Source organism: Cherax quadricarinatus, unplaced genomic scaffold (assembly GCF_038502225.1).
Source record: "Cherax quadricarinatus isolate ZL_2023a unplaced genomic scaffold, ASM3850222v1 Contig2218, whole genome shotgun sequence".
NCBI lineage: Eukaryota > Metazoa > Arthropoda > Malacostraca > Decapoda > Parastacidae > Cherax > Cherax quadricarinatus.
In genome coordinates this window covers 27,343-53,720 of record NW_027197244.1, presented here as the reverse complement: position 1 = coordinate 53,720, position 26,378 = coordinate 27,343, and the positions used below count along the sequence as shown (strand labels likewise).

The 26,378-nt window shown below is 42.6% G+C and overlaps 1 protein-coding gene across 3 annotated transcripts; it reads right to left on the bottom strand.

Annotated features, from left to right (window-relative positions):
* Nucleotides 1–6,878: 6,878 nt before the first annotated feature.
* Nucleotides 6,879–24,515, bottom strand: LOC138851810 (guanine nucleotide-binding protein subunit alpha-11-like). Of its 3 annotated transcripts, XM_070081287.1 has the most exons (6): nucleotides 24,293–24,451; nucleotides 18,583–18,726; nucleotides 16,861–16,979; nucleotides 11,171–11,693; nucleotides 10,539–10,698; nucleotides 6,879–9,840 (listed from the first exon to the last, which is right to left on the bottom strand). In XM_070081287.1, exons 1-6 carry the CDS (start codon nucleotides 24,299–24,301, stop codon nucleotides 9,650–9,652), a joined length of 1,146 nt encoding a protein of 381 aa, XP_069937388.1. In that variant the 5' UTR covers nucleotides 24,302–24,451; the 3' UTR covers nucleotides 6,879–9,649. The 3 variants fall into 3 exon arrangements, with proteins under 3 accessions (XP_069937388.1, XP_069937389.1, XP_069937390.1); XM_070081288.1 differs by lacking the exon at nucleotides 18,583–18,726 and having other exon boundaries at nucleotides 24,293–24,442; XM_070081289.1 differs by lacking the exons at nucleotides 16,861–16,979; nucleotides 18,583–18,726 and having other exon boundaries at nucleotides 24,293–24,515.
* Between the last annotated feature and the right edge of the window lie 1,863 nt (nucleotides 24,516–26,378).

The window sequence follows — 26,378 nt, the reverse complement described above, 5'->3', positions numbered from 1 at the left end:
TACATAGTTATATATACATACACACATAAGAACAATCTCGAGAGTGACGTAGTGGAGGCAGGACACATACATAGCTTTAAGAAGAAGTACAATAAGGCTCTTGGAGCAGGGAGAGAGAAGACCTATTAACGAGCGGTGAAGGGGGGGAGGCAGCAGCTGTGAATCGACCCCCGCAGCCACAATAAGGAGAGTACAATTAGGCGAATACACACACACACACACCTTAATAAGGAATCGTTCAGGACCCTGTACACCGTCTACGTTAGGCCCATATTGGAGTATGCGGCACCAGTTTGGAACCCACACCGAGCCAAGCACGTAAAGAAACTAGAGAAAGTGCAAAGGTTTGCAACAAAACTAGTCCCAGAGTTAAGAGGTATGTCCTACGAGGAGAGGTTCAGGGAAATCAACCTGACGACGCTGGAGGACAGGAGAGATAGGGGGGACATGATAACGACATACAAAATACTGAGAGGAATTGACAAGGTGGACAAAGACAGGATGTTCCCGAGATGGGACACAGCAACAAGGGGACACAGTTGGAAGCTGAAGACACAGATGAATCACAAGGATGTTAGGAAGTATTTCTTCAGCCACAGAGTAGTCAGGAAGTGGAATAGTTTGGGAAGCGATGTAGTGGAGACAGGATCCATACATAGCTTTAAGCAGAGGTATGATTAAGCTCACGGTTCAGGGAGAGTGACCTAGTAGCGACCAGTGAAGAGGCGGGGCCAGGAGCTTGGACTCGACCCCTGCAACCTCAACTAGGTAAGTACAACTAGGTGAGTACACACACACACACACACACATACAGAGGGTTTTTTTGAGATGCTAAGTGATAACAAGTCCAATGACTGGTCAATGCTCCGTCATGCGCATAAAGCTAGACTCTGCCTTGTGTCGCACCACTGCCAGATGCTGTAAAAATAGCAGTTGGATCGCAATTGCGACTTTGTTTCTGCAGCGTAGAATATGCAGCTAGTTTTAAAGGCATCTTATTAAGGTGGGATGACACCGCTGATAGAGCATTGGCTTGTTATAATTATCTGACTTGCTATCAGTCCTACTGGTCCATCGTCCATGTTTTATTTATAAGAATGAGGGTACAGAAAATTTGTGAATGTATAATTATTAAATTAATTAATGTGCGATGGGTAATAACAACCAAATATCAAAGAAACTCTGACAAGTATCCACACTCCGTGAGTTCATTACCTTTGTAACTTGTGAGTTCATTACCTTTGTAACTTGTGAGTTCATTACCTTGTACCTATTGTGATGAATGGTTTGAAAAACCGACAAGTTGAAGATTGAGACACTTATGCAGCATATGGGAATCTTTATTCAGGAAACGTTTCGCCACACAGTGGCTTCATCAGTCCAATACAAAGAGGAAGGCGTAAGGAGAGGAGGAGAATGAGGTAATCAGTCCCTCAACCTGGAGTCGATGTGTTCAGTCCATCAATCTTGTAGAATGTACAGCATAGGGCCGTAGACGTGGCTTATATACTGTAGTGAGGTGACGTGAAGCAGATGGAGGCGGGGTCATAGTGGTACCATCCACTAGTCGAAGTAGGTCTTCGTCCAAAGGTTGAACAAGTGTTGAAGAATTCTTTGTAACAAGACCCCATGATGCTGCCGTGTCTGACAGTTGTGATGAATGGTTTGAAAAACCGACAAGTTGAAGATTGAGACACTTATGCAGCATATGGGAATCTTTATTCAGGAAACGTTTCGCCACACAGTGGCTTCATCAGTCCAATACAAAGAGGAAGGCGTAAGGAGAGGAGGAGAATGAGGTAATCAGTCCCTCAACCTGGAGTCGATGTGTTCAGTCCATCAATCTTGTAGAATGTACAGCATAGGGCCGTAGACGTGGCTTATATACTGTAGTGAGGTGACGTGAAGCAGATGGAGGCGGGGTCATAGTGGTACCATCCACTAGTCGAAGTAGGTCTTCGTCCAAAGGTTGAACAAGTGTTGAAGAATTCTTTGTAACAAGACCCCATGATGCTGCCGTGTCTGACAGTTGTGATGAATGGTTTGAAAAACCGACAAGTTGAAGATTGAGACACTTATGCAGCATATGGGAATCTTTATTCAGGAAACGTTTCGCCACACAGTGGCTTCATCAGTCCAATACAAAGAGGAAGGCGTAAGGAGAGGAGGAGAATGAGGTAATCAGTCCCTCAACCTGGAGTCGATGTGTTCAGTCCATCAATCTTGTAGAATGTACAGCATAGGGCCGTAGACGTGGCTTATATACTGTAGTGCTTAACGTCACCTCACTACAGTATATAAGCCACGTCTACGGCCCTATGCTGTACGTTCTACAAGATTGATGGACTGAACACATCGACTCCAGGTTGAGGGACTGATTACCTCATTCTCCTCCTCTCCTTACGCCTTCCTCTTTGTATTGGACTGATGAAGCCACTGTGTGGCGAAACGTTTCCTGAATAAAGATTCCCATATGCTGCATAAGTGTCTCAATCTTCAACTTGTCGGTTTTTCAAACCATTCATCACAACTGTCAGACACGGCAGCATCATGGGGTCTTGTTACAAAGAATTCTTCAACACTTGTTCAACCTTTGGACGAAGACCTACTTCGACTAGTGGATGGTACCACTATGACCCCGCCTCCATCTGCTTCACGTCACCTCACTACAGTATATAAGCCACGTCTACGGCCCTATGCTGTACATTCTACAAGATTGATGGACTGAACACATCGACTCCAGGTTGAGGGACTGATTACCTCATTCTCCTCCTCTCCTTACGCCTTCCTCTTTGTATTGGACTGATGAAGCCACTGTGTGGCGAAACGTTTCCTGAATAAAGATTCCCATATGCTGAATAAGTGTCTCAATCTTCAACTTGTCGGTTTTTCAAACCATTCATCACAACTGTCAGACACGGCAGCATCATGGGGTCTTGTTACAAAGAATTCTTCAACACTTGTTCAACCTTTGGACGAAGACCTACTTCGACTAGTGGATGGTACCACTATGACCCCGCCTCCATCTGCTTCACGTCACCTCACTACAGTATATAAGCCACGTCTACGGCCCTATGCTGTACATTCTACAAGATTGATGGACTGAACACATCGACTCCAGGTTGAGGGACTGATTACCTCATTCTCCTCCTCTCCTTACGCCTTCCTCTTTGTATTGGACTGATGAAGCCACTGTGTGGCGAAACGTTTCCTGAATAAAGATTCCCATATGCTGCATAAGTGTCTCAATCTTCAACTTGTCGGTTTTTCAAACCATTCATCACAACTGTCAGACACGGCAGCATCATGGGGTCTTGTTACAAAGAATTCTTCAACACTTGTTCAACCTTTGGACGAAGACCTACTTCGACTAGTGGATGGTACCACTATGACCCCGCCTCCATCTGCTTCACGTCACCTCACTACAGTATATAAGCCACGTCTACGGCCCTATGCTGTACATTCTACAAGATTGATGGACTGAACACATCGACTCCAGGTTGAGGGACTGATTACCTCATTCTCCTCCTCTCCTTACGCCTTCCTCTTTGTATTGGACTGATGAAGCCACTGTGTGGCGAAACGTTTCCTGAATAAAGATTCCCATATGCTGCATAAGTGTCTCAATCTTCAACTTGTCGGTTTTTCAAACCATTCATCACAACTGTCAGACACGGCAGCATCATGGGGTCTTGTTACAAAGAATTCTTCAACACTTGTTCAACCTTTGGACGAAGACCTACTTCGACTAGTGGATGGTACCACTATGACCCCACCTCCATCTGCTTCACGTCACCTCACTACAGTATATAAGCCACGTCTACGGCCCTATGCTGTACATTCTACAAGATTGATGGACTGAACACATCGACTCCAGGTTGAGGGACTGATTACCTCATTCTCCTCCTCTCCTTACGCCTTCCTCTTTGTATTGGACTGATGAAGCCACTGTGTGGCGAAACGTTTCCTGAATAAAGATTCCCATATGCTGCATAAGTGTCTCAATCTTCAACTTGTCGGTTTTTCAAACCATTCATCACAACTGTCAGACACGGCAGCATCATGGGGTCTTGTTACAAAGAATTCTTCAACACTTGTTCAACCTTTGGACGAAGACCTACTTCGACTAGTGGATGGTACCACTATGACCCCGCCTCCATCTGCTTCACGTCACCTCACTACAGTATATAAGCCACGTCTACGGCCCTATGCTGTACATTCTACAAGATTGATGGACTGAACACATCGACTCCAGGTTGAGGGACTGATTACCTCATTCTCCTCCTCTCCTTACGCCTTCCTCTTTGTATTGGACTGATGAAGCCACTGTGTGGCGAAACGTTTCCTGAATAAAGATTCCCATATGCTGCATAAGTGTCTCAATCTTCACCTTGTACCTAGTTCAGCCATCAAAACTTTGGAGCCCGGTCCCTGGACCCATTGTGTACCTCTGTAAGCTGTAAATACCTTTGTAACTTGTCATGATTGTGACTAGACCTACCTGGAGTTCATTACCTTTGTAAATTGTGAGTTCATTACCTTTGTAAATTGTGAATTCATTACCTCTGTAACTTGCTCAGCTATCAAAACTTTGAGGCCCAGTCCCTGGACCCATTATGTACCTCTGTAATCTTTTGACTACCGCCCACAGGATGGGTATGGGGTGCATAATAAACATATTAAACTAACTAACTCCGTGTACGATATCGCTTCTGCGGTCTGAATGATATTCTACTGCCTTGGATTAAACTCTAACAGTTTAATATCTATTATACACCTCATATCCATGCTATGGGTGGTTGTCAAAAGATTACAGACACATAATGGGTGCAGGAACTGTACCACATCAATAACCACTTGTTATATCACTCCTGGAACCTGTCCAGGCTTTCCCGGAGGCTACGTTTATTCAGGTATACACAAATACAGTTACATAGATTATCATACATAGCAACATATGTGTAGTGAACCTAGGATAACCCCAAAAAAAGTCAAAGTGACTTATTTCCACTGGAGTCTCCTCGTAAATTTGCATCCGTCATCTGGACACTAAATTTGCATCCGTCATCTGGACACTTAACATTAAAGAATAGTTTCTTCTTTTTACCACATGTGGTAATGTATTTCAGAGTATTGATTGTGTCATCAGCAATGATCTCGCTCTTCTCACCACTTCGGTTTGCGTGCCGCCAGCAGTAATAGCTTGGTTGACCAGGCCCTGATCCACCGTGAGGCCTCGTCATGGACCGGGCCGCGGGGGCGTTGACCCCCGGAACACCCTCTAGGTATACTCCAGGTATACCACTGAAGCAAAGCAAATCTAACTTTCGGGTCATTCCTGTGCTAGAGTGATCAAAATTAGCTACGAATTGTTTCAGAGCTGTCGTTAAGGTAGATATCCACTCTCGTCCTCCCTTAATACTGTAAATACATAGTTTCTGTAACTCAGGCTCAGTGAATAAACACCTAGTGTAGTGAATGAATATGTATTGAATAAATAAGCAATGTAATATGAGTAATTCATCAAGAATATACTGAGACATGTTCAGGAGTGTAACAGGAGTTAAAACGCATTAAGTGTATGACGAGTCACGCTTCTTGATGCTCGTTATTCTAAAAGTTCCAACAATTTTGTATCAAATCTCCAGCAAATTCGATTTCATTGAATATACCTTATTTAGTGTACTAGTGCTCTTATTTGATTGTAATAAATAACTAGGATAGTAAAACAAAATGATAAATTGCTTGCTATTATTGTGCAAACGGTAGCATTAAGTTTTTACAAGGAGTAACTGTCTTAGTTGGAATATGAGGTATGAGTTCTGGAGGTAAAGCTTAAAACAATATTGATGCTCTACTGTATGTTGTATGTATGTAGTAGATTCGCCGGTCTTGTCCAGGTCCGGGTCTTTTACAGATGGTGACCCGGAGTCGGCCCCCCTGGGTGGGGGGTTTCGCTCATCTGTCATCTGTGGTCCCTCCGGCTGAAGGGTGGGGGAGTCTTTTTTCTTCTTCCTCTTGCTCTAGTCACATCTTGGTAAGCACGCGTCCTCTTGAGTCTGGACACTTGCCGTCCCAGCTGGTGTCATCTTGAATCTTCGGACACTTGCCGTCCCAGCTGGTGTCATCTTGAGTCTTCGGACACTTGCCGTCCCAGCTGGTGTCATCTTGAGTCTTCAGACACTTGCCGTTCCAGCTGGTGTCATCTTGAATCTTCGGACACTTGCCGTCCCAGCTGGTGTCATCTTGAGTCTTCAGACACTTGCCGTTCCAGCTGGTGTGATCTTGAATCTTCAGACACTTGCCGTCCCAGCTGGTGTCATCTTGAGTCTTCAGACACTTGCCGTTCCAGCTGGTGTGATCTTGAATCTTCGGACACTTGCCGTCCCAGCTGGTGTGATCTTGAGTCTTCGGACACTTGCCGTCCCAGCTGGTATCATCTTGCGTCTTCGGACACTTGCCGTCCCAGCTGGTGTGATCTTGAGTCTTCGGACACTTGCCGTCCCAGTTGGTGTCATCTTGAGTCTTCGGACACTTGCCGTTCCAGCTGGTGTCATCTTGAATCTTCGGACACTTGCCGTCCCAGTTGGTGTCATCTTGAGTCTTCGGACACTTGCCGTTCCAGCTGGTGTCATCTTGAATCTTCGGACACCTGCCATTCCAGCTGGTTTGATCTTGAATCTTCGGACACTTGCCGTCCCAGCTGGTGTGATCTTGAACCTTCGGACACCTGCCGTCCCAGCTGGTGTCATCTTGAATCTTCAGACACTTGCCGTTCCAGCTGGTGTGATCTTGAATCTTCGGATACTTGCCGTTCCAGATGATGTGATCTTGAATCTTCGGACACTTGCCGTCCCAGCTGGTGTCATCTTGAGTCTTCAGACGCTTGTCGTTCCAGTTGGTGTAATCTTAAATCTTCGGACACTTGCCGTCCCAGCTGGTGTGATCTTGAATCTTCGGACACTTGCCGTCCCAGCTGGTGTGATCTTGAATCTTCGGACACTTGCCGTCCCAGCTGGTGTGATCTTGATTATTATTATTATAATCAAAAAGAAGCGCTAAGCCACAAGGGCTATACAGCGCGGTGTGATCTTGAGTCGGTCGTTGTGGCATGGGCTGAGTGCAGGTCGGCTTCAGGCTGTTGTACCATGCCAGAAACAAATATAGGCCACCATTGTTGTTTTGTAATTGGGATGGTACAGGGGTGAAGGAAGTGTGAGATATTAAAGAATGGAGGGCGGCAGTAGCAGTGGGCCCCGTCGAGATCTCTTCACTACTGTATGTTGAACTATATATGAGTTTAGTAGAAACAAAAATTGAAGCTGCTGTTTTGACAAGTTTTTGAAGTCAGTAAAGTGTGTAGCTATCTAGCAAACTTAAATATCTAGTGTAAAATGGGTTTTCTTACTAAGAGAGCAGTGAAAACAGGACTGAGAAATAACTCCCAGGGTCTACCTGCAGCGTCAGCCATACTTCCCAATTTGTTTGAGATTAGTTTCCATTATCACTGCGTAGAAGCATTATTGCCAAGTGAATATATTAGTATTAGGTAAACAATAAGTTAATAAGAATTTTCTGTATTTTAAGTAGAGATTTTGTCTAGCCTTATCCTAGCCTATCCATGTTAATATTTTTATAGCCTTATCCTAGCCTATCCATGTAAGCATCTTTTTTTTAATTCCCTTTGCCTATGTTTTTTGTACCCTTTTGTACATTTCCAGTTACGTTCTAATTTTTTGGATGACTTAACCTGATTGAGCATGACATGTTAGATGATCATGTATATTGCCTCACAATGGTGATAAATTGTCACTTACTTCTAAGTCAGTGTTGTCATTTTTGTGCGTTCTAGGAAGAGATTTTTTGTGGCTTGCGTTATATTTTTTGTAAGAAAATAGCGGCGACCAAGTGGCCGAAGAAAAAGCCAACTTTGACCGAGCTTTATGTTAGTGAGTGAAAGAAGAGTGAGGCCAAATCCTAGTGAGATTCCTGTGCTACATGAACCTCAAATTAATTTCTATGGTAAACGAACCTTTGTTAGATTTCTGTGGAAAAACGAATCCTTGTTAGATTCCTGTGGTAAACGAACCCTTGTTAAATTCATGTGGTAAATGAACCCTTTAAATTTCTGCGGTAAACGAATCCTTGTTAGATTCCTATGGACAACGAATCCTTGTTAGATTCTTGTGGAAAACGAACCCTTGTTAGACTCCTATGGAAAACGAACCCTTGTTAGATTCCTTTGGTAAATGAACCCCAGGGGCGGATCTACTATGAAACTAATGAACCTTAAGCTTCAGGACCCCTAATCCTAGAGGGGCCCCAGAAGCGACTTTAGCTCATATACAATACAATACAATACCTTATTTGGACATGATACATAGTTGCACAAGGAATTATAGTTGGGTGTACATGCCAAGAGTCCCTTGTATGCAGAGCCTTATGGGCAGGCTTAAAATTAACTTAAGATTAGCTAAGCAATGATATATTCAGTGGTAAAAATTACAGTAAATAAAATACAACATGAAGTACAAATGAATATTTTAAGCAATGAAATTTGAACCTTTCAATTAAGAGGCATTATAGTTGTACAAGTTTGTAGCACAACAATGTATAATATATAAAAAATTATCAATATACTATTTGTAGCGCAGAAATAGGTCACATGGTCATTAGATGAGTTACTGTGCATTCAAGAGAATGGATTATTCTATTAGGTAATGTAATTAAAATTTTTGGGTCTACTGTATGAGAAGGGGTTGCGAAAGGGCCCCTATAACAGTTCAAGCTTCAGGGCCCCAAAAATGTAGATCCGCCACTGACGAACCCTAGTTAAATTCCTGTGGAAAACGAACCAAAGGTAAATTCCTGTGGTAAACGAATCCTAGTTAGATTCCTGTGGTAAACGAACCCTAGTTAGATTCCTGTGGTAAGTGAAGAACAGAAACATACTGGCAAAAAAAAAAAATAGTCCTCGACCAACAGGGAAGTGATGATAGTATTACATAATTAAATTGCATGTTAAAACTTCTGGAAATCATATGGATGGCCTGTACTTGCGCAAGGGGATGTGATATCTAGTAGGAAGAATGTAGAAAAAAAATAATGATAATCTCAACTAGTCTTTGAGTAAATGTTAAACTTGCAGTACAATATTAATTTATAAATATAGTTTTATAATTTTATAACCCTAGTTCTCATATCAAGTTTATAAGTTTTTGTCATTAAACTCTTTTGAGTCAGATATACGAGGCTCGTGGAAGATAAGATAAGATTTCGTTCGGATTTTTATCCCCGGTGGGTAATCAAGTTTTACTAGAGTCGACAGTATGGTAAGATGCCTACCACTAATAGTACAGGTGAAACTACTCTGAAAACTAGGGTAGTTATGTCAAATGCTTAGGCCTTCCTGCTAAGGCCCATCTACGAACATTTCCCAGTGAACAGGAAGTAGTGGCAGTATTTTTTTTGTATTAATGACTGAGGAAATTCCCCCTTTCCTTTTTTGTCTTTACCCCGACTTTAGCCTGCGGGAGTATGGCCACTATAGCTTTATATGCTGATGGAACTGGGGTGGCCGTTCTTTTCACCACTACTAACGTTCTTTAAACGTCTAGGAGTACTTCCAGCCGTTTAGACGTCCTTGATATCAAAACAGACCTCCTCTGCTCATGATATTCCTGGTCACGTTTGTCCTGATGAAGGAAAAGATGGCCCTGAAGTTATCTGTGTTTGTGGCCTCGGAGAAGCGGACGACAAAGTGGCGGCCATGACGAACAGCCACATCCCTGTAGAGCCCTGCGATGAACTCCCGACCTTGGCACTCATCATTCTCTGAACCTGCAGGCATAGTTGAAGAACATAACACAGTGGTGTAATGAGCACTGTTCAGTAGCACAAACGAACTCGTATGAAGAAAAAATCATAATTAAAATGTGTTCTCTATATTTTGGCTTCACTACTGAAGAAGGCCTCTCTGTGAGGCCGAAATATATAGTATTTCAGTAGGTCTACTAGATAATACTAGGCCCAATTCACGCAACCATTCCCAAACATAGAAAATATGAAGCACTGTTGTAGGCCTCCTAGCTCACACTAGGCCCTACTCACATTCATTTATTCCTACTTATAAGACCATAAGAAAATCGTTTACTGTTGCAGGCGTACTGGTTCATACATGATACATTTCACACCCAGTCATCCTCACTCATAAAAACAAGAAAAAAGGGATCACTGCAGTTGGCTTACTGGCTCATACTAGGCAGATCTACCTTCACCCAAACATTCTCACTCGTACATCCGTGCAATTCTTACAGCTTCCCAAAGTATTTGCTTCACTGACTACTTGGCAGGTTGTTCCACTCATCTACCTTGGAAAGTAAACGGTAGATGCAGAGACACACTGTATGGAAGAGGAATAGGAAATCTCGCAAATCAAGAACTGGTAAATGATGAACAAGAGAAGGGGTAGTGGATCATGATAAGGAGAGTGATCATACCAGACATGGGACTCGAAGAAACAGCCTGGGTATACTTACCCTTATAATTTGGAAGGAAATCCTTGATCGAGTGGTGCTGGATTTTCCAATGAAAGATATCAGTTTTATTGAGTAGGAGTATAACTGGGGTGGCCTCGAAGGGGGGATACTGTAGCAGCTCCTCGAAAATGTCTAGACTCTCCTGCACACGATTCTTGTCCTGTGGAAAAGGAAGAAGTGAGAGCAGAATGATTTGAGATGCGGGAGGGAGGGTAAGAAGGAAGAGATGAGAGGGAATTAGTACTGGCGATGTGGGAGAGAAGGGAAGAAGGGAGATATGAGAGGAAAGCTGATATAATAGAGGGGAAGGGCAGCGTGAGAGTGACAGAGAGACAAGAGGAAGATCGAACTTACCACTATCTAATTTTCTGGTGCTACAATTAGAACTATTTTGACGGCGTCCATGGAGGCGCTTCATGCGAGAGAACGTGAGGAAGTGTCAATGTGAGGTAGGATCATCACCTACACAACTCTAGTTTCTGACATGGGCGACTCCAGTTTTATATGGGATGGGCTTAGGGGTGGTGGGCAGGATGGAAGAGGGGGCTAAGAGACTTGTGGTGAAAACCTAATATGTAATACCGACAATTTATCCCCTTGGACTCTAGGGGATCATTTCGACTGATACTTGCCTCTGTGGCCTCCTCGACGCGTTGATCGTACTCTGAAAGCGAGGCCAGGAGGAGTATAGTTGTCGGATGTTGTTGATTAACCCACATAGTGCGTTCTGGCCTCTGACCCCCCATGTCGTGCATGGTTATACGGAGATCCCCGAGGTCGTATGTTGAGGTAAATGAGCCCTTCGTCGGGAAGCGCATGCGCAGGATGTCCTCAATATTAGGTACATAGTTCTCATCGAGGATTCTCTCTGCACTGGTAATGAAGTACTGTGCGTTGGTCATCAGGTGATACTCGTTACCCCTTAAATACACCTCCTGCACGCCAGGATCCTCCCATAGTACTCTTATCTGCTCCACCAGACAAGGATCTATTTGGGCGTCTTCCTGCAGGTACTCCTTCAGAAGTTCCATATTAGCAAACCTCTGAGCAGCGTCCTGAGCCTCGTGTGTAGCCTGAAGAACGCCGAAGGTGCTCATGGCGTTAACTATTTTGTTGAGACTCTCCAGTAGATTGTGACGAATGTGGGGCTGGTGTCTGTCAAAATAAGAACTAAAGTTAAACTCTGTCCATCATTTAGGAAGGGCACAGACCAAATGTTAACACTGAAGCATGTAAGTGTGCAGTACTTGGATAAGGGTAAAGAGCTGTGTGTTGCATTTATGGATTTAGAAAAGGCATATGATAGTAATGGAAAGGGGAACCATGGGGCATATGTCGCAAATGTATTGAATTGTAGGAAAGTTACTAAAAGTAGTTAAGAATTTTATGTAGAGAGTGAGACGCAGGTTATGGTATGTAGAAAGGAAGGGGGACAGGAATGCGTGATGCTGTTTAGCACATTAATACATGGGGTTGTAAAAGAAGTGAAGGTTAAGGTGTCGGGAGAGGTGTGGGATTAAAAGATGTTGGATTGAAATACAAAGCGGGAGTTATCACAGTTGCTCTTTGCTAATGACAGCTCTTTTGGGGGATTCTGGAAACAAGTTGCTAAGGTTGGCAGACGAGTTTGTGAGGGATATGTAAAAGAAAGAAATCAAAAGTGAATACAGAAAAGAGAAACAAAAAATCTAAGAAATAACAAATCGAATATCAGACTGGAGGAAGAAAGTATGGCGGAAGTGGATGTATTTAGATATTTGGGAGTGGATAGGAAGGACGTGGTAAAACATAGAAGAGAGGGGGAAAGAAGGCGGTACGTTGCGGTATCTGTGGAAAGAAAGTTGCTGTATGAAGGTACCAACAGTTTTACGTGGGTGTGAGGCATGAGTTCTGGGAGCTGCAGCGAGGAGGCTAGAGGCGCTGGAGATGTTTGAGAACGTGTGGTGTGAATATTATGTAAAGTAAAAGGGCACAAGTGCAACTAATGTGACATTTTATTGTGGCCACGTTTCGCTCTCCAGGAGCTTTATCAATGGCTTGATAAAGCTCCTGGAGAGCGAAACGTTGCCACAATAAAATGTCACATTAGTTGCACTTGTGTCCTTTTACTTTACATATTGTCGGTAATTCTACCAACTTTATTACAATGTGTGAATATTATGTAGAGAATTTGGAGAATAAAAAGTAAAAGGCTATGAGGGGCAACCTATGATATAATTCAGGGGGCTGAAAAGGGCTTTGGTCATGTAGAGAGAATGGACAGGAATAGGATGAAGAATAGAGTGCATAAATTTGGGGCTGTATGTAGGAGGGGTAAGGGTCATCCCGGCAGCGGTTGGAGGAAGGGGGTTAAACGAGGCTAAAGCTTTAGTTTTAGGGGTAAGAGGTTCCAGCAAGTTTGTGTGAGCGTGTTAAATAGCAGTACGTGGAGACAGGTTGCTCTAAGTGGACGTGCAGTTGAAGTGTGAGCAGTGTAACTTTTATGAAGGATTTAAGGAAAACTGGTTAGTCACACTTGAGTCCTGGAGGACGGAAGGGTAGTGCCTGCACCCTGAAGGAGGGGTGGCGATGTTGCAATAAAAGGGTAATCTGATTGTGATGTAAACACATTTCTGACAAGACAACAGTTCAGTGAATGACTGTAAAAATGTTTTCCTCTTTGGGACAGCGTGCCTTGGCGGAAGACGGCAGACGAGGTGAAAGAAATATTATTATCGTTATATACCATAAAGCTCTAAACCCGTAGAAGTATGTGACAATAAAAACCAGTTGGCGGAAGACGGCAGACGAGGTGAAAGAAATATTATTATCGTTATATACCATAAAGCTCTAAACCCGTAGAAGTATGTGACAATAAAAACCAGTGAATAAGGCAAATGAAAGCAAAGCCACTTGATAAAGTATATGATGTGGAAAGTGCTCGAGGGCCGGGTCCCAAATCTGCACATTGCTATAACAACATACTGGAGCGAGAGATATGTGAAGAAGTGCAAAATAAACCCAGTAAAAGCAGGGTTTTGGTGGTCACAATATGCGATCACTATATCAACATTCGTAGCCCCAGATTATTCAGCATCTTACCAGAAGATATCAGAAACACTGTTGGAACAAGTGTAGATGTCTTCAAGAGAAAATTGGACAAGTATCTTCACCAGGTGCTAGATCAACCAGGCTGTGATGGATATGTGGGGCAGTGGGCCTCCAGCAGCAACAGCCTGACCAAGCTAGCACCAGACGAGCCTGGCCCATGGCCGGACTCCGGAAGTAGGAAGACTCTTGAAACTCGTCAAAGGTATGTATATATGTATATATATATATATATACATAATATATATGTATAATATATATATACATAATATATATATATATAATATATATATACATAATATATATATATATAATATATATATACATAATATATATATATAATATATATACATAGTATATATATATATAATATATATATACATATATATATATATATATATATAATATATATATACATAGTATATAATGTGTGTGTGTACTCACCTAATTGTGGTTGCAGGGGTCGAGACTCAGCTCCTGGCCCCGCCTCTTCACTGACCGCTACTGGGTCCTCCCTCTCCCTGCTCCATGAACTTTATCTTACCTCGTCTTAAAACTATGTATAGTTCCTGCCTCCACTACATCACTTGCCAGACTATTCTACTTCCTAACAACTCTGTGGCTGGAGAAATACTTCCTAACATCCCTTTGACTCATCTGAGTCTTCAACTTCCAATTGTGGCCAGTTGTTTCTGTGTCCAATCTCTAGAACATCCTGTATCTGTCCACCTTATCTATTCCACGCAGTATTTTGTATGTTGTTATCATGTCACCCCTGACCCTCCTGTCCTCCAGTGTCGTCAGACCGATTTCCCTTAACCTTTCTTCGTAGGACATTCCCCTTAGCTCTGAAACCAGCACTTTCTCAAATTTCTTGACGTGCTTGACCAGGTGTGGGTTCCAAACTGGTACTGCGTACTGGTGCTGTGTGTACTCGCCTATTTGTACTCACCTATTTGTGGTTGTAGGGGTCGATTCACAGCTCATGGCCCCGCCTCTTCGCTGATTGCTACTAGGTCCTCTCTCTCCCTGCCCCATGAGCTCTATCATACCTCGCCTTAAAACTATGTATGGTTCCCGCCTCCACTACGTCACTTTCTAGACTATTCCACGGCCTGACTACTCTATGACTGAAGAAATACTTCCTAATATCCCTTTGATTCATCCGAGTCTTCAACTTCCAATTGTGACCTCTTGTGTCTGTGTCCCTTCTCTGGAACATCCCGTCTTTGTCCACCTTGTCTATTCCGCGCAGTATTTTATATGTCGTTATCATGTCTCCCCTGACCCTCCTGTCCTCCAGTGTCGTCAGGCCGATTTCCCTCAACCTTTCTTCGTGTGTGTGTGTGTGTGTGTGTGTGTGTGTGTGTGTGTGTGTGTGTGTGTGTGTGTGTGTGTGTGTGTGTGTGTGTGTGTGTGTATCTTCAGATCAATCATAGATCGCATTCAGAGATTACTCACAGGGGTCTCACTCAGAGGTCACTCCCGGAAGTCATAAGTCATGGGGGGCGCGTCACAAGTGGTGTTCCACAGGGCTCAGTGTTGGGCCCCTTGTTGTTCACAAATTATATAAACGACATAGATGAGGGAATAAATAGCTACATAAGCAAATTTGCTGATGACACCAAAATAGGCTGTCTAATTCATTCTAATGAGGACATTAGAGCACTCCAGGATTATTTGAATAGACCGATGCAGTGGTTGGAGAAGTGGCAGATGCAGTTTAATATAGACAGATGCAAAGTTCTAAATGTTGGACAGGAAAATAACCATGCCACATATAAACTACATAATGTGAAAAGGATTTAGGAATTCTGGTTAGCAGTAATCTGAAACCAAGACAACAGTGCATAAGTGTTCGCAATAAAACTAACAGAATCCTTGGCTTCATATCAAGAAGTACATATAATAGAAGTCCTCAGGTTGTTCTTCAACTCTATACATCCTTGGTCAGGCCTCATTTAGATTATGCTGCACAGTTCTGGTCACCGTATTACAGAATGGATATAAATGCTCTGGAAAACGTACAAAGGAGGATGACAAAGTTGATCTCATGTATCAAAAATCTTCCCTATGAGGAAAAATGAACAGGATGGATAATGAGAACCTTCAAAACTAGGGAGGCCAAGCCCATGATGACACTCTTCAGGTCACTTGTTCTATCTAGGCTGGAATATTGCTGCACACTAACAGCACCTTTCAAGGCAGGTGAAATTGCCGACCTAGAAAATGTACAGAGAACTTTCACGGCGCGCATAACGGAGATAAAACACCTCAATTATTGGGAGCGCTTGAGGTTCCTAAACCTGTATTCCCTGGAATGCAGGAGGGAGAGATACATGATTATATACACCTGGAAAATCCTAGAGGGACTAGTACCGAACTTGCACACGAAAATCACTCACTACGAAAGCAAAAGACTTGGCAGACGATGCACCATCCCCCCAATGAAAAGCAGGGGTGTCACTAGCACGTTAAGAGACCATACAATAAGTGTCAGGGGCCCGAGACTGTTCAACTGCCTCCCAGCACACATAAGGGGGATTACCAACAGACCCCTGGCAGTCTTCAAGCTGGCACTGGACAAGCACCTAAAGTCAGTTCCGGATCAGCCGGGCTGTGGCTCGTACGTTGGTTTGCGTGCAGCCAGCAGCAACAGCCTGGTTGATCAGGCTCTGATCCACCAGGAGGCCTGGTCACAGACCGGGCCGCGGGGGCGTTGACCCCCGGAACTCTCTCCAGGTAAACTCCAGACTGAAGACCCTGAATCTGCACTCTCTAGAAAGGCGTAGAATTAGGGGGGATATGATTGAGGTGTATGAATGGAAAACAGGAATTAATAAAGGGGATGTAAATAGTGTGCTAAAAATATCTAGCCTAGACAGGACTCGCAGCAATGGCTCTAAGCTGGAAAAATTCAGATTCAAGAAGGATATAGGAAAGCACTGGTTTGGTAACAGAGTTGTGGATGAGTGGAACAAACTCCCCCAGTACCGTCAAAGAAGCTAAGACGTGTAGTTTTAAAAATAGGTTAGATAAATACATGAGTGGGTGTGAGTTCGACCTGACTAGCTTGTGCTACTAGGTCAGATGCCGTGCTCCTTCCTTAAGTGAATGTGACCTGACCTGACTAGGTTAAGGCATTGGCTTAAGACGGTGGGGGAATTCGACCTGCCTCGCATGAGTCAGTAGGCCTGCTGCAGTGTTCCTTCTTTCTTATGTTCTTATGTCTTACCTCCTGCAATCGTCGATGGCGTATCCTCTGCCAAAGACAAGTCTCATCTGCTTCAAGAAGGTGGACTTGCCCGTGTCTGAAGCCCCCAGTACCAGTACCCTCGCCTCTTGCACAGGTGCCTGTACCAGCGCAAAAATGGGGGTCACAGCCGTTCCAAGCCGAGGTCACAGCCATCATAAGGCGAAGTCACAGCCAAACAGGGACGAGCGTACAATGAGAAAAGGAGGTATAAATATCACTACAGATCTCGGAACAATTCACAACCCTCAAACTGGAAATAAAAACTCAACAAGGTCTTGGTTTAGGAATGCTAACTCTGGTAATAGTTAACGACTGAAACGTCGTTCAGTGGTCATTATTAATTTATGCTTTGTGAAGAATCCCTTATATAATAGAATAGCGGAGCAAAATACGTAATTACATTGTAAAATAGAGGGAACTAGGGAGAAAGATGCGCTAGCACAAAAAGAGCACAAGGCGAAAATCAGTCGAAACGTAAGATGAACAAAAGTTTAAAATAGACTTGTGTGCAATTTCTTATTGCTAAATCCCCCAGCGGGCAAAACATCTAATAAACGTTCTAAGTTTTTACATGTATTTACTTCACATTTGGTGAAGAGTACAAAAAAAAAAGCACAGTACAGTGACTAGAACAACACACAAATAACACACACGAAAGAGACTGAAATATATAACGATGCTTCGGTCCGACTTCGGCCCTTGACACTAGTTACAGATGGTGTGTGGGTAATGACATACCTTACAGGGAAAACAAAAGAGAGACATAACTAAGGGAAATGACGCTCAGTGAAGTTGTTTACACTCAACACTAAATAACATCCCACTATACAATAGGGACGTGTTACTGGTAGACTTGATGTACTGACGTTAATTCCATCTTTTCACTCGTCAACAAAACTTTAAGCACAGTCAATACGGGTGAAGCGTGTGTCAAACCAATAATAATCTTGAGAACATTCTAACCTCGGCTCATCTTGAGTAATATAGAGACGAACCAATACGCTATTGGCTTCAACAGGCTCCTGGAGAGCAAAAGTAGCCGTAATAACTGTCTTATTTGTTGTTCTTGTCTTCTTTTACCCAGAAGTTATTGTAGTTCATTCCATCCATAACGACCCAAAGATTGCACAGGGGGCCACTACATTCACACTGCTGTGCGTGAGACCACTACAAGCTCACCCTACTGTGCATGGGATCACTACATATCCACCCTGCTGTGCATGGGGCCACTACAGACTGACCTTGCTGTATATGGGATCACTTCAGACTCACTCTGCTGTGCATTGGACCACTACAGACTCACCCTGCTGTGCATGGGACCACTACAATCACCCTTCTGTGCATGGGACCACTACAGACTCACCCTGCTGTGCATGAGATCACCTACAGGCTCACTCTCCTGTGCATGGGACCACCTACAGGCTCACCCTCCTGTGCATGGGACCACTACAGGCTCATCCTGCTGTGCATGGGACCACTATACATTCACCCTGCTGTACCTGGGACCACAACAGACTCACTCTGCTGTGCATGGTCCACTACAGACTGACCCTGCTATACATGGGACCACTACAGACTCGCCCAACTGTGCTTGGGACCACTACAGACTCTGCTGTGCATAGAACCACTGCAGACTGACCCTGCTGTACATGGGACCACTACAGACCCACCCTACTGTGCATGGGACCACTACAGACTCACCCTAAAAATGAGGCTGCTGCCATGTTCGTGGCTCTCAAAGATGGTACACGATCTTAACCGCCAGAGAACATTTAAGATGACCTGCCAGATTCTGCTTAGCACTGACCTCCTGTGACCGGCGTTAGACTCATTGCCGTCATTATCCTGTAAGAGATGATGATGTCAAAGTATAACCTCCTTATTCTTAGAGGCTGACAGACTGGAGAAACTAAAAGACTATGATACGGGAAACGTGGGGTTAGGAGCTGGGAGCCTAACTGATCTAGATTCTAGAAGAATCTCTAGGAGGCTGGTTGAGTTATAATAAGAGCAAGAATATGAGCAATTTAATTCACACTCATAATTTTTACCCTGCTATATGAAAAAAAGGTAATTTTGCAGCGAGTGGCTTTAAGAAAATCAGCCATTCTTGGTGTAATCAGTGAGCATCAAAGTCCTTGTGAAAAAGGACTCTAACCAAAGATAAATACGACAAACATAAGAGAGCTTTTAAGCATATAGACGACAGTTCACATGTCTAAGAATCGTATTCAAAATATTAATTTATTGCCTCTATCCAATTTTAACATTTTCACAAGGCTAGTGCGTCGTATGACCCATACATGTTTGGCGTTTGCTCTCGAATATATTAATAACAATAACAAAAATAGTAATGGAAGGCCAGTGGAAACCTGGCATTATCACTACCTTAACTTCGAGATCACAGTAGTATTTGTTTTGCAATGTTTTACACAGCTGACACTGAGTGTTCAACCCTGCCACGATTTCACCACTGATTGATTTCCAGCTACTTCATTATTCTGCATATGTCTTATACCATGTCCTCCACGTATCTACTTCACTCTTACATTACCTAATTTTGTATATTAGATTCATATGTAAAAATATAATTCACTATGGTCGAGCCTTTATTCTTTCTGATCTCGTCTGGGAACCTACTCAGTAAAGCACCCTGCTAATGAGAATCGTGAGAATGATGTACATAGCCTATGTTAGGTCCTTAATTGATTATGCTGCTCCCATGTTGATATTAGCTAGAGAAAGTTCTCTCCGACCCTTGGAGTTAATGCAAAATGAAGCTCTCAGAATTATTCTTGGGTGTCCCAAATCTACAAAGGTTCTTAATATGAGGAAGGAGCTTGGTATTTCTAGTATCAGTGATGGAATTGTTAGGTAAGACACATATGCAACAGTTAGGTATCTTTATTTCGAAACGTTTCGCCTACACAGTAGGCTTCTTCAGTCGAGTACAGAAAAGTTGATAGAAGCAGAAGATACTTGAAGACGATGTAATCAGTCCATCACCCTTAAAGTTTTGAGGTGGTCAGTCCCTCAGTCTGGAGAAGAGCATTGTTCCATAGAATGAAACAATATGGAGAGGAAGTGACAGGACGGAGCCTTATATAGCGCCAAGAGGCGAGACGTAGGTCACTAGAAGAGGTAAGAACTCAAATGTTGGGAGGTCAACCTCTACTAGTGAGAACGGCTGGATTTGAGAGGGACCTGACCTCCCAACATCTGAGTTCTTACCTCTTCTAGTGACCTACGTCTCACCTCTTGGCGCTATATAAGGCTCCGTCCTGTCACTTCCTCTCCATATTGTTTCATTCTATGGAACAATGCTCTTCTCCAGACTGAGGGACTGACCACCTCAAAACTTTAAGGGTGATGGACTGATTACATCGTCTTCAAGCATCTTCTGCTTCTATCAACTTTTCTGTACTCGACTGAAGAAGCCTACTGTGTAGGCGAAACGTTTCGAAATAAAGATACCTAACTGTTGCATATGTGTCTTACCTAACAACCTGTCGGTATTTTATACCATTTTAATGTTCAGTGATGGAATTGTTGAGATAACACTGTACTCGGTATTAGAATGTTAAGAAATGAACTAGACACTGTCACAATGAATCTTACTAAATGTCTTACTAAACGAGCAATTGCATTAAGTTTTATTTATTTATTTTTATTTATTTATTTATTATAAATTTGTGCACACATACAGAGGTACAAAAAAATACAGATAAGAGCAGTATGCCAAAGCCACTTATACTATGCATAGCATTACGGGCTGGCTTAAAATTAACTTAAGATTAATTAAGCAATGATGAAGTCAGTGATAAAACATTAATGTAAACAGATTACTATAAAGCACAAGTGAGTATTACAAAGACAGGTCATATGAAGGATTCTGTTAGGTAGTGTATTTAAAAAATAATAAAGTTAGATTGGGTTTTAGGTTTAACATTTATGTGATATAATTGTGAGAAACATTTAAGATATACAATTTATAAGGTTCAGTTATTCAGTATTTATTTGGTTTTGGGTGAGTAAGTGATCTTTGAGTAGAGACTTGAATTTATAAACAGGAAGTGTTTCTTTTATATTTACAGGTAATGAATTCCAGATTTTAGGGCCTTTTATGTGCATTGAGTTTTTGCATAGTGTGAGATGAACACGAGGAACATCAAAGAGTGATCTGTGCCTTGTGTTATGGTCATGTGTTCTGTTGAGGTTGGCAAGGAGATGTTTGAGGGGAGGGTTAATATCAGAGTTAAGTGTTCTATGTATGTAATAGGTGCAGTAATAAGTATGGATGTTTTGTATGGTGAGTAGGTTTAGTGTATTGAATATTGGTGGAGTGTGCTGCCTGTAGTGAGAATTTGTTATCATTCTAACTGCAGCCTTTTGTTGGGTAATTAGTGGTCTGAGATGGTTAACTGTTGTTGAGCCCCATGCACAAATTCCATAGGTGAGATAGGGGTAAATAAGAGAGTGATATAGGGCCAGGAGGGCTGACTGTGGAACATAGTACCGTATCTTCGATAGTATGCCTACAGTCTTGGAAATTTTCTTAGAAATTTGTTGTATATGTGTATGAAATTTGAGTCTATTATCAAGGTGGATTCCTAAGAATTTTCCCTCTGTTAGCTTTGTGATAGGTGATCCGTTTATCATTATGTTAAGAGGGACATCTGTAGCTCTGTTACCAAACTGAATGAAGTAGGTTTTGTCAATGTTTAGTGTAAGTTTGTTAGTCCTCATCCAGGTAGATATTTTCTGTAATTCGGTATTTACAGTATTGGCTAGTGTGACTGGGCTCGGGTGAGAGAAGACGTATGTAGTGTCATCTGCAAATAGTGTGGGTTTGAGTAATTGCGAAGCATTTGGAAGGTCATTTATGTATAGGAGAAAGAGAAGAGGGCCAAGGACACTTCCCTGTGGGACACCAACTGTAATTGGTTGCGCAGAAGAGTTTGCCCCATTTGCGTACACATATTGGCTTCTGTTGCTGAGGTATGACTTGAGGTAATTGAGGGAGTGCCCTCTTATACCATAGTGTGACAATTTTACGTGGAGCAAGTCATGGTCAACTGTATCAAAAGCTTTACGTAAGTCAATGAAGATCCCCAGTGGGACTTCTTTTTTCTCTATTGCAGTGTATATATGTTCTAGCATGTGTATAATAGCATCATTAGTATTTTTATTAGGCCTGAATCCAAATTGGCAGGGGTTGAGTATGTTCTGGGAGATAAGGTAGGAGTAGATTCGTTTATGAATTAGTTTTTCAAAGATTTTTGAGAGAGGGTGTAAGTTGGATATTGGCCTATAGTTATTCAACTCTGTTTGGTCTCCTCCTTTGTGGATCGGGGTGACCCTTGCTATTCTGAGTACTGTAGGGAAGGTGGAGGATTCAATGGATTTGTTAAAGAGTGTTGCAATGATTGGAGATAGCACTTGTGACACTTTTTTATATATAAAGGGTGGTAAGGTACTTAAATCTCCTGCCTTGTTTTTTAGTGCATTGATAATAAGGGAGACTTCGTATGGGTTAGTCGGAGCTAGGAACAGTGTGTTCGGGTAGTTGCCGGTGAGGTAGTTATTTGGTGGGGTATCTGAGCTTGGGATTTTATGGGCAAGGTTTTGTCCTATAGTGGAGAAGAAATCATTGAGTCTGTTTGCTGTTTCTGTTGGTGGGAGTTGGGGTTCATCTGATTTTGCTAATTTTATTTCGCTATTTCGTGATATCTTTTTTGTTCCCAGAATTTCAGATAGTGTTTTCCAGGTCTTTTTTATATCACCTCGTAAGTTGGATAATCTGTTCTCATAATACAATTTTTTTGCCCTTCTTATCAGGCTGGTTAGGATTGACGAGTAACGTTTTGTTTGGTCTCTGGTTATGTGACCCATTCTGTACTGTTTTTCATATTGGTGTTTTGTATTTATGGATTTGAGAATGCTGGGTGTTAGCCAGGGACTGTTCAGTCTCTTTGCTGTCATCTGTTTAGTTTTTTTAGGGCAGTGCTTGTTATAGAGGTATTGGGTCTTTTTTAGAAAATTATTAATACATTCGTCAATATCTGTATAGATTTCTAGCTCAGTGTGCCAATCAATGTTTGCTAATGCTGTTGCGAAGTTATTAATGGCTGCCTCATTGTGAAGTCTGAAGGTGACTTTAGTAGTGTCTTGGGGTAGTTTACCAAGAGTTGTTATGAGGAAAGTAGGGTAGTGGTCTGTGGTATTATCTGTAATTATGCCTGATTTTAAAGGGGATATGGTGTTGGTCCAGATGTGGTCAAGTAGGGAAACACTAGTCTCTGTAACTCTTGTAGGTTTTGTTACTGTTGGTAGTAACATACAGTTACTCATTGTGTTTGTGAACTGTATCACTGTAGGCAACAAGAGCATTTCACCCCTCCATGGAAGATGTGTTCATTTAATATCACATACCTGCAAGTCCCTCCCAAGAAGCTCATTGCTAGTAATCCCTTCCTTAAATCACTTGTTAAAGCAAATACTCAAGAAGAAATTTCTGGCCTAGCTGGTAGTAATAAGTTATCACAAGTTATGTACACTGTTGGATCTAAACAGGAGTCTTCTGGCAGGGCTGCATCTGCTCTTGTTACCACTTCCCTAGTTAAGAACCATAATAAACTTGTTGAACTAGGCGTCTATACCGCAAATTGAATTGTCAAGATATGTTATTAATGAAAATAAGATACCAGATATACTAAGTAAATTTCCTAAATTTGTTTGTAACAGATAAGTGAACTGTAGATATAAACCCATATGTACACATGTTAACCCTTTTGGGACCTAGTTCCTGGGCCTTTTGTGTATCCATATGCTCTTGCGCTACCGTCCACAGGATGGATGTGGGGTGCACAATAAACTAGCCACTTATAATATAATAATAATAATAATAATAATAATAATAATAATAATAATAATAATAATAATAATATCTTTATTTACTGCAAGTACATGTACAAGGTATACAGGCCTAGCTGAAATCAGTGACATACTACTATATAGAAATCCCTTGTTATGCTCAGCATTTCGGGCAAATTAGGTCAGTGTCCCAGGATGCGACCCACACCAGTCGACTAACACCTAGGTACCCATTTTACTGATGGGGAACATAGACAACAGGTGGAAAGAAACACGCCCAATGTTTCTATTCTGGCTGGGAATCGAACCCAGGCCCTCGCCGTGTGAAAGTGAGAGCGTTGGCCACCAGTAACTAACTAAATAAATATTGGGTATTGCCAATAACTCGTAAAGTATAAACTTCATTGAGTTCTTTGCTTTTAATGAGCTTGTATTACTCATTATAATGATCTAACTGGATTATTTTACCTAACATATCTTTTTCTTTGTTCCTGATTTGACATAATAATCATAAAAACGAGAATACAAATATACTTACCGACTCCATACCCGCATAATTGTTGCACAGAGCATTAAATCTGTTAGCACACCGCCTCTTAGTAACTCAGATACTTGCTTGAAGCCAGAGACGGGCATGGTTTTGAATTTTCATCGCTGACCACTCAAGAGCGTAGGCTCTAATGTTATCGGGAAGAAAATATCAAAATACATCGTATGCAGGACTCAAGCGATGACAGAACTGACCCACCATCCAGCAAGAACTTGGCGCAGTCGGAGAGATAAGACAGGAAGTCCCAGTTGCCACACGTAGTCTTAACTTCTAAGGAGTACCTTCGACTATATTAAGGAAAGGAGACTTCAGTTGTCAATGAACTATTTCAATAATGGTTTATAAACAAAAACGGAAAATATGATCACACGCTAAACGCATCTGGGTTATTCATCGCAAGGAGTGGCACAAGCGCGAATCTCTAAGAACATAAGAATGGAGGAACACTGCAGAAGGCCTACTGGCCCATAATCAATCGCGTGAAACGCATTATTTTTAACTGTGCTAACCAATTGGTTCAGGCTCAAGTAAATACTCTGCGAATCACATTAATATTAACGTATGTCTAAACTGTATCTTGTTTGCCCTCCATTGGAATTACTGTATCTTGTACATGATAAATGAAACACTTTTGCAATATTTGGATACCTTTTTTCTGGGGACGTTTCGCCACACAGTAGCTTCTTCAGTCCAATGCAGAAAAAGGTGGAATAAGAGGAGTTTGAGGTAATCAGTCCCTCAGCCTTGAGTCTGCAGCATATTAGGTTAGGTTAGGTAAGGTTTGTCAGGAAATACGTCAGGTGTTTCCTGACGCGGGCCTTAGTCAGATGGTGACCCGCCGTTGGAGCTTTTGGTCATCTAACCGAGGCCTTCCGCTGGCTTACCGGTCCACCCTTTAAAAATTATGGTCAGTTATAACCATTTAGTTATGCAGCATACTTGCGAAGATGGAGCTTATATACTGATGAGAGACGAGGTGGAGCAGTGGAAGACGGAATCACCAGCGAACAAAGACACTAGTAGTGTTCAGTGTTCAGTGGTCAGTCGTCAGTGTTCAGTGGTCAGTCGTCACGTGAGGTCACAGACCCTGAGCTGCTTGGGGATTAGCGTGGACGGTTACAAAGCATGGCTTGCTTCTACAGTGTTTTAAAAGCTGAGGTTGGAGAGTTGAAGGAGGAGGTCTTGCTTCTCCAGGAGGAGATTAGGAGGCTGAAGGTCCACCTCAATGGGCCTGGGAGAGAGTGTGAGGTGGTTGGAGATGTGGGGAATGAGGCTTCTAGCAGTGAGGTGCAGTCTGTCTCTCACTGTGAGGAGGCTGTAGGTGGGGTGGTAGCAACGGCTACCAGCAGTGAGGTGCAGCCCAGCACCTGCTACAAGTGGCGAGTTGTTCACAGTAATGGGAGGCGCATCAGAGTAAGGAAAGTTAAGAGTGCAGATCTGAAGGTAGGAAATCGCTTCTCTGTTCTCCAGGATGAATGTACTTCAGTGGCCAGTGAAGGTAAGGGTACTACTGCCCCTGCTAATGAAGGTAAGCGCATTCTTGTGGTTGGTGACTCTCAGGTAAGATATGTTGATCGTGCTTTTTGTAATAGGAATAAGAAGATGAGAGATAGAGTGTGCTTCCCTGGAGCTGGTGTTGGGGACATTGTCAACAGACTGGATAATATCATGTCAGGTAATGGGAACAAGCCCATTATCTGTCTCAGTGCTGGTGGAAATGATATTGGGAAGGGTAGGAGAGAAGAGCTGCTAGATAAGTACAGGTCAGCTATAGATTTCATTAAGTCTAAGGGAGGGATCCCAATCATATGTAGCATCTTGCCTAGAAGGGGAGTAGGAAATGAATGGTTGTCTAGGGCAATTGGTGTAAATTGCTGGCTAGACAGATACTGCAAGGAACTTGCAATCCCATTCATTGACAACTGGAACAACTTTTATGGCAAACATGATATGTATGCAAGGGATGGGGTTCATCTCTCTGGGGCAGGGGTGGTAGCACTTGCAGACTCGATTGAGAAGGCCATTGGTGAAATGCCTATGATTTTAAACTGATGGAAGATAGAGGTATGGGTGT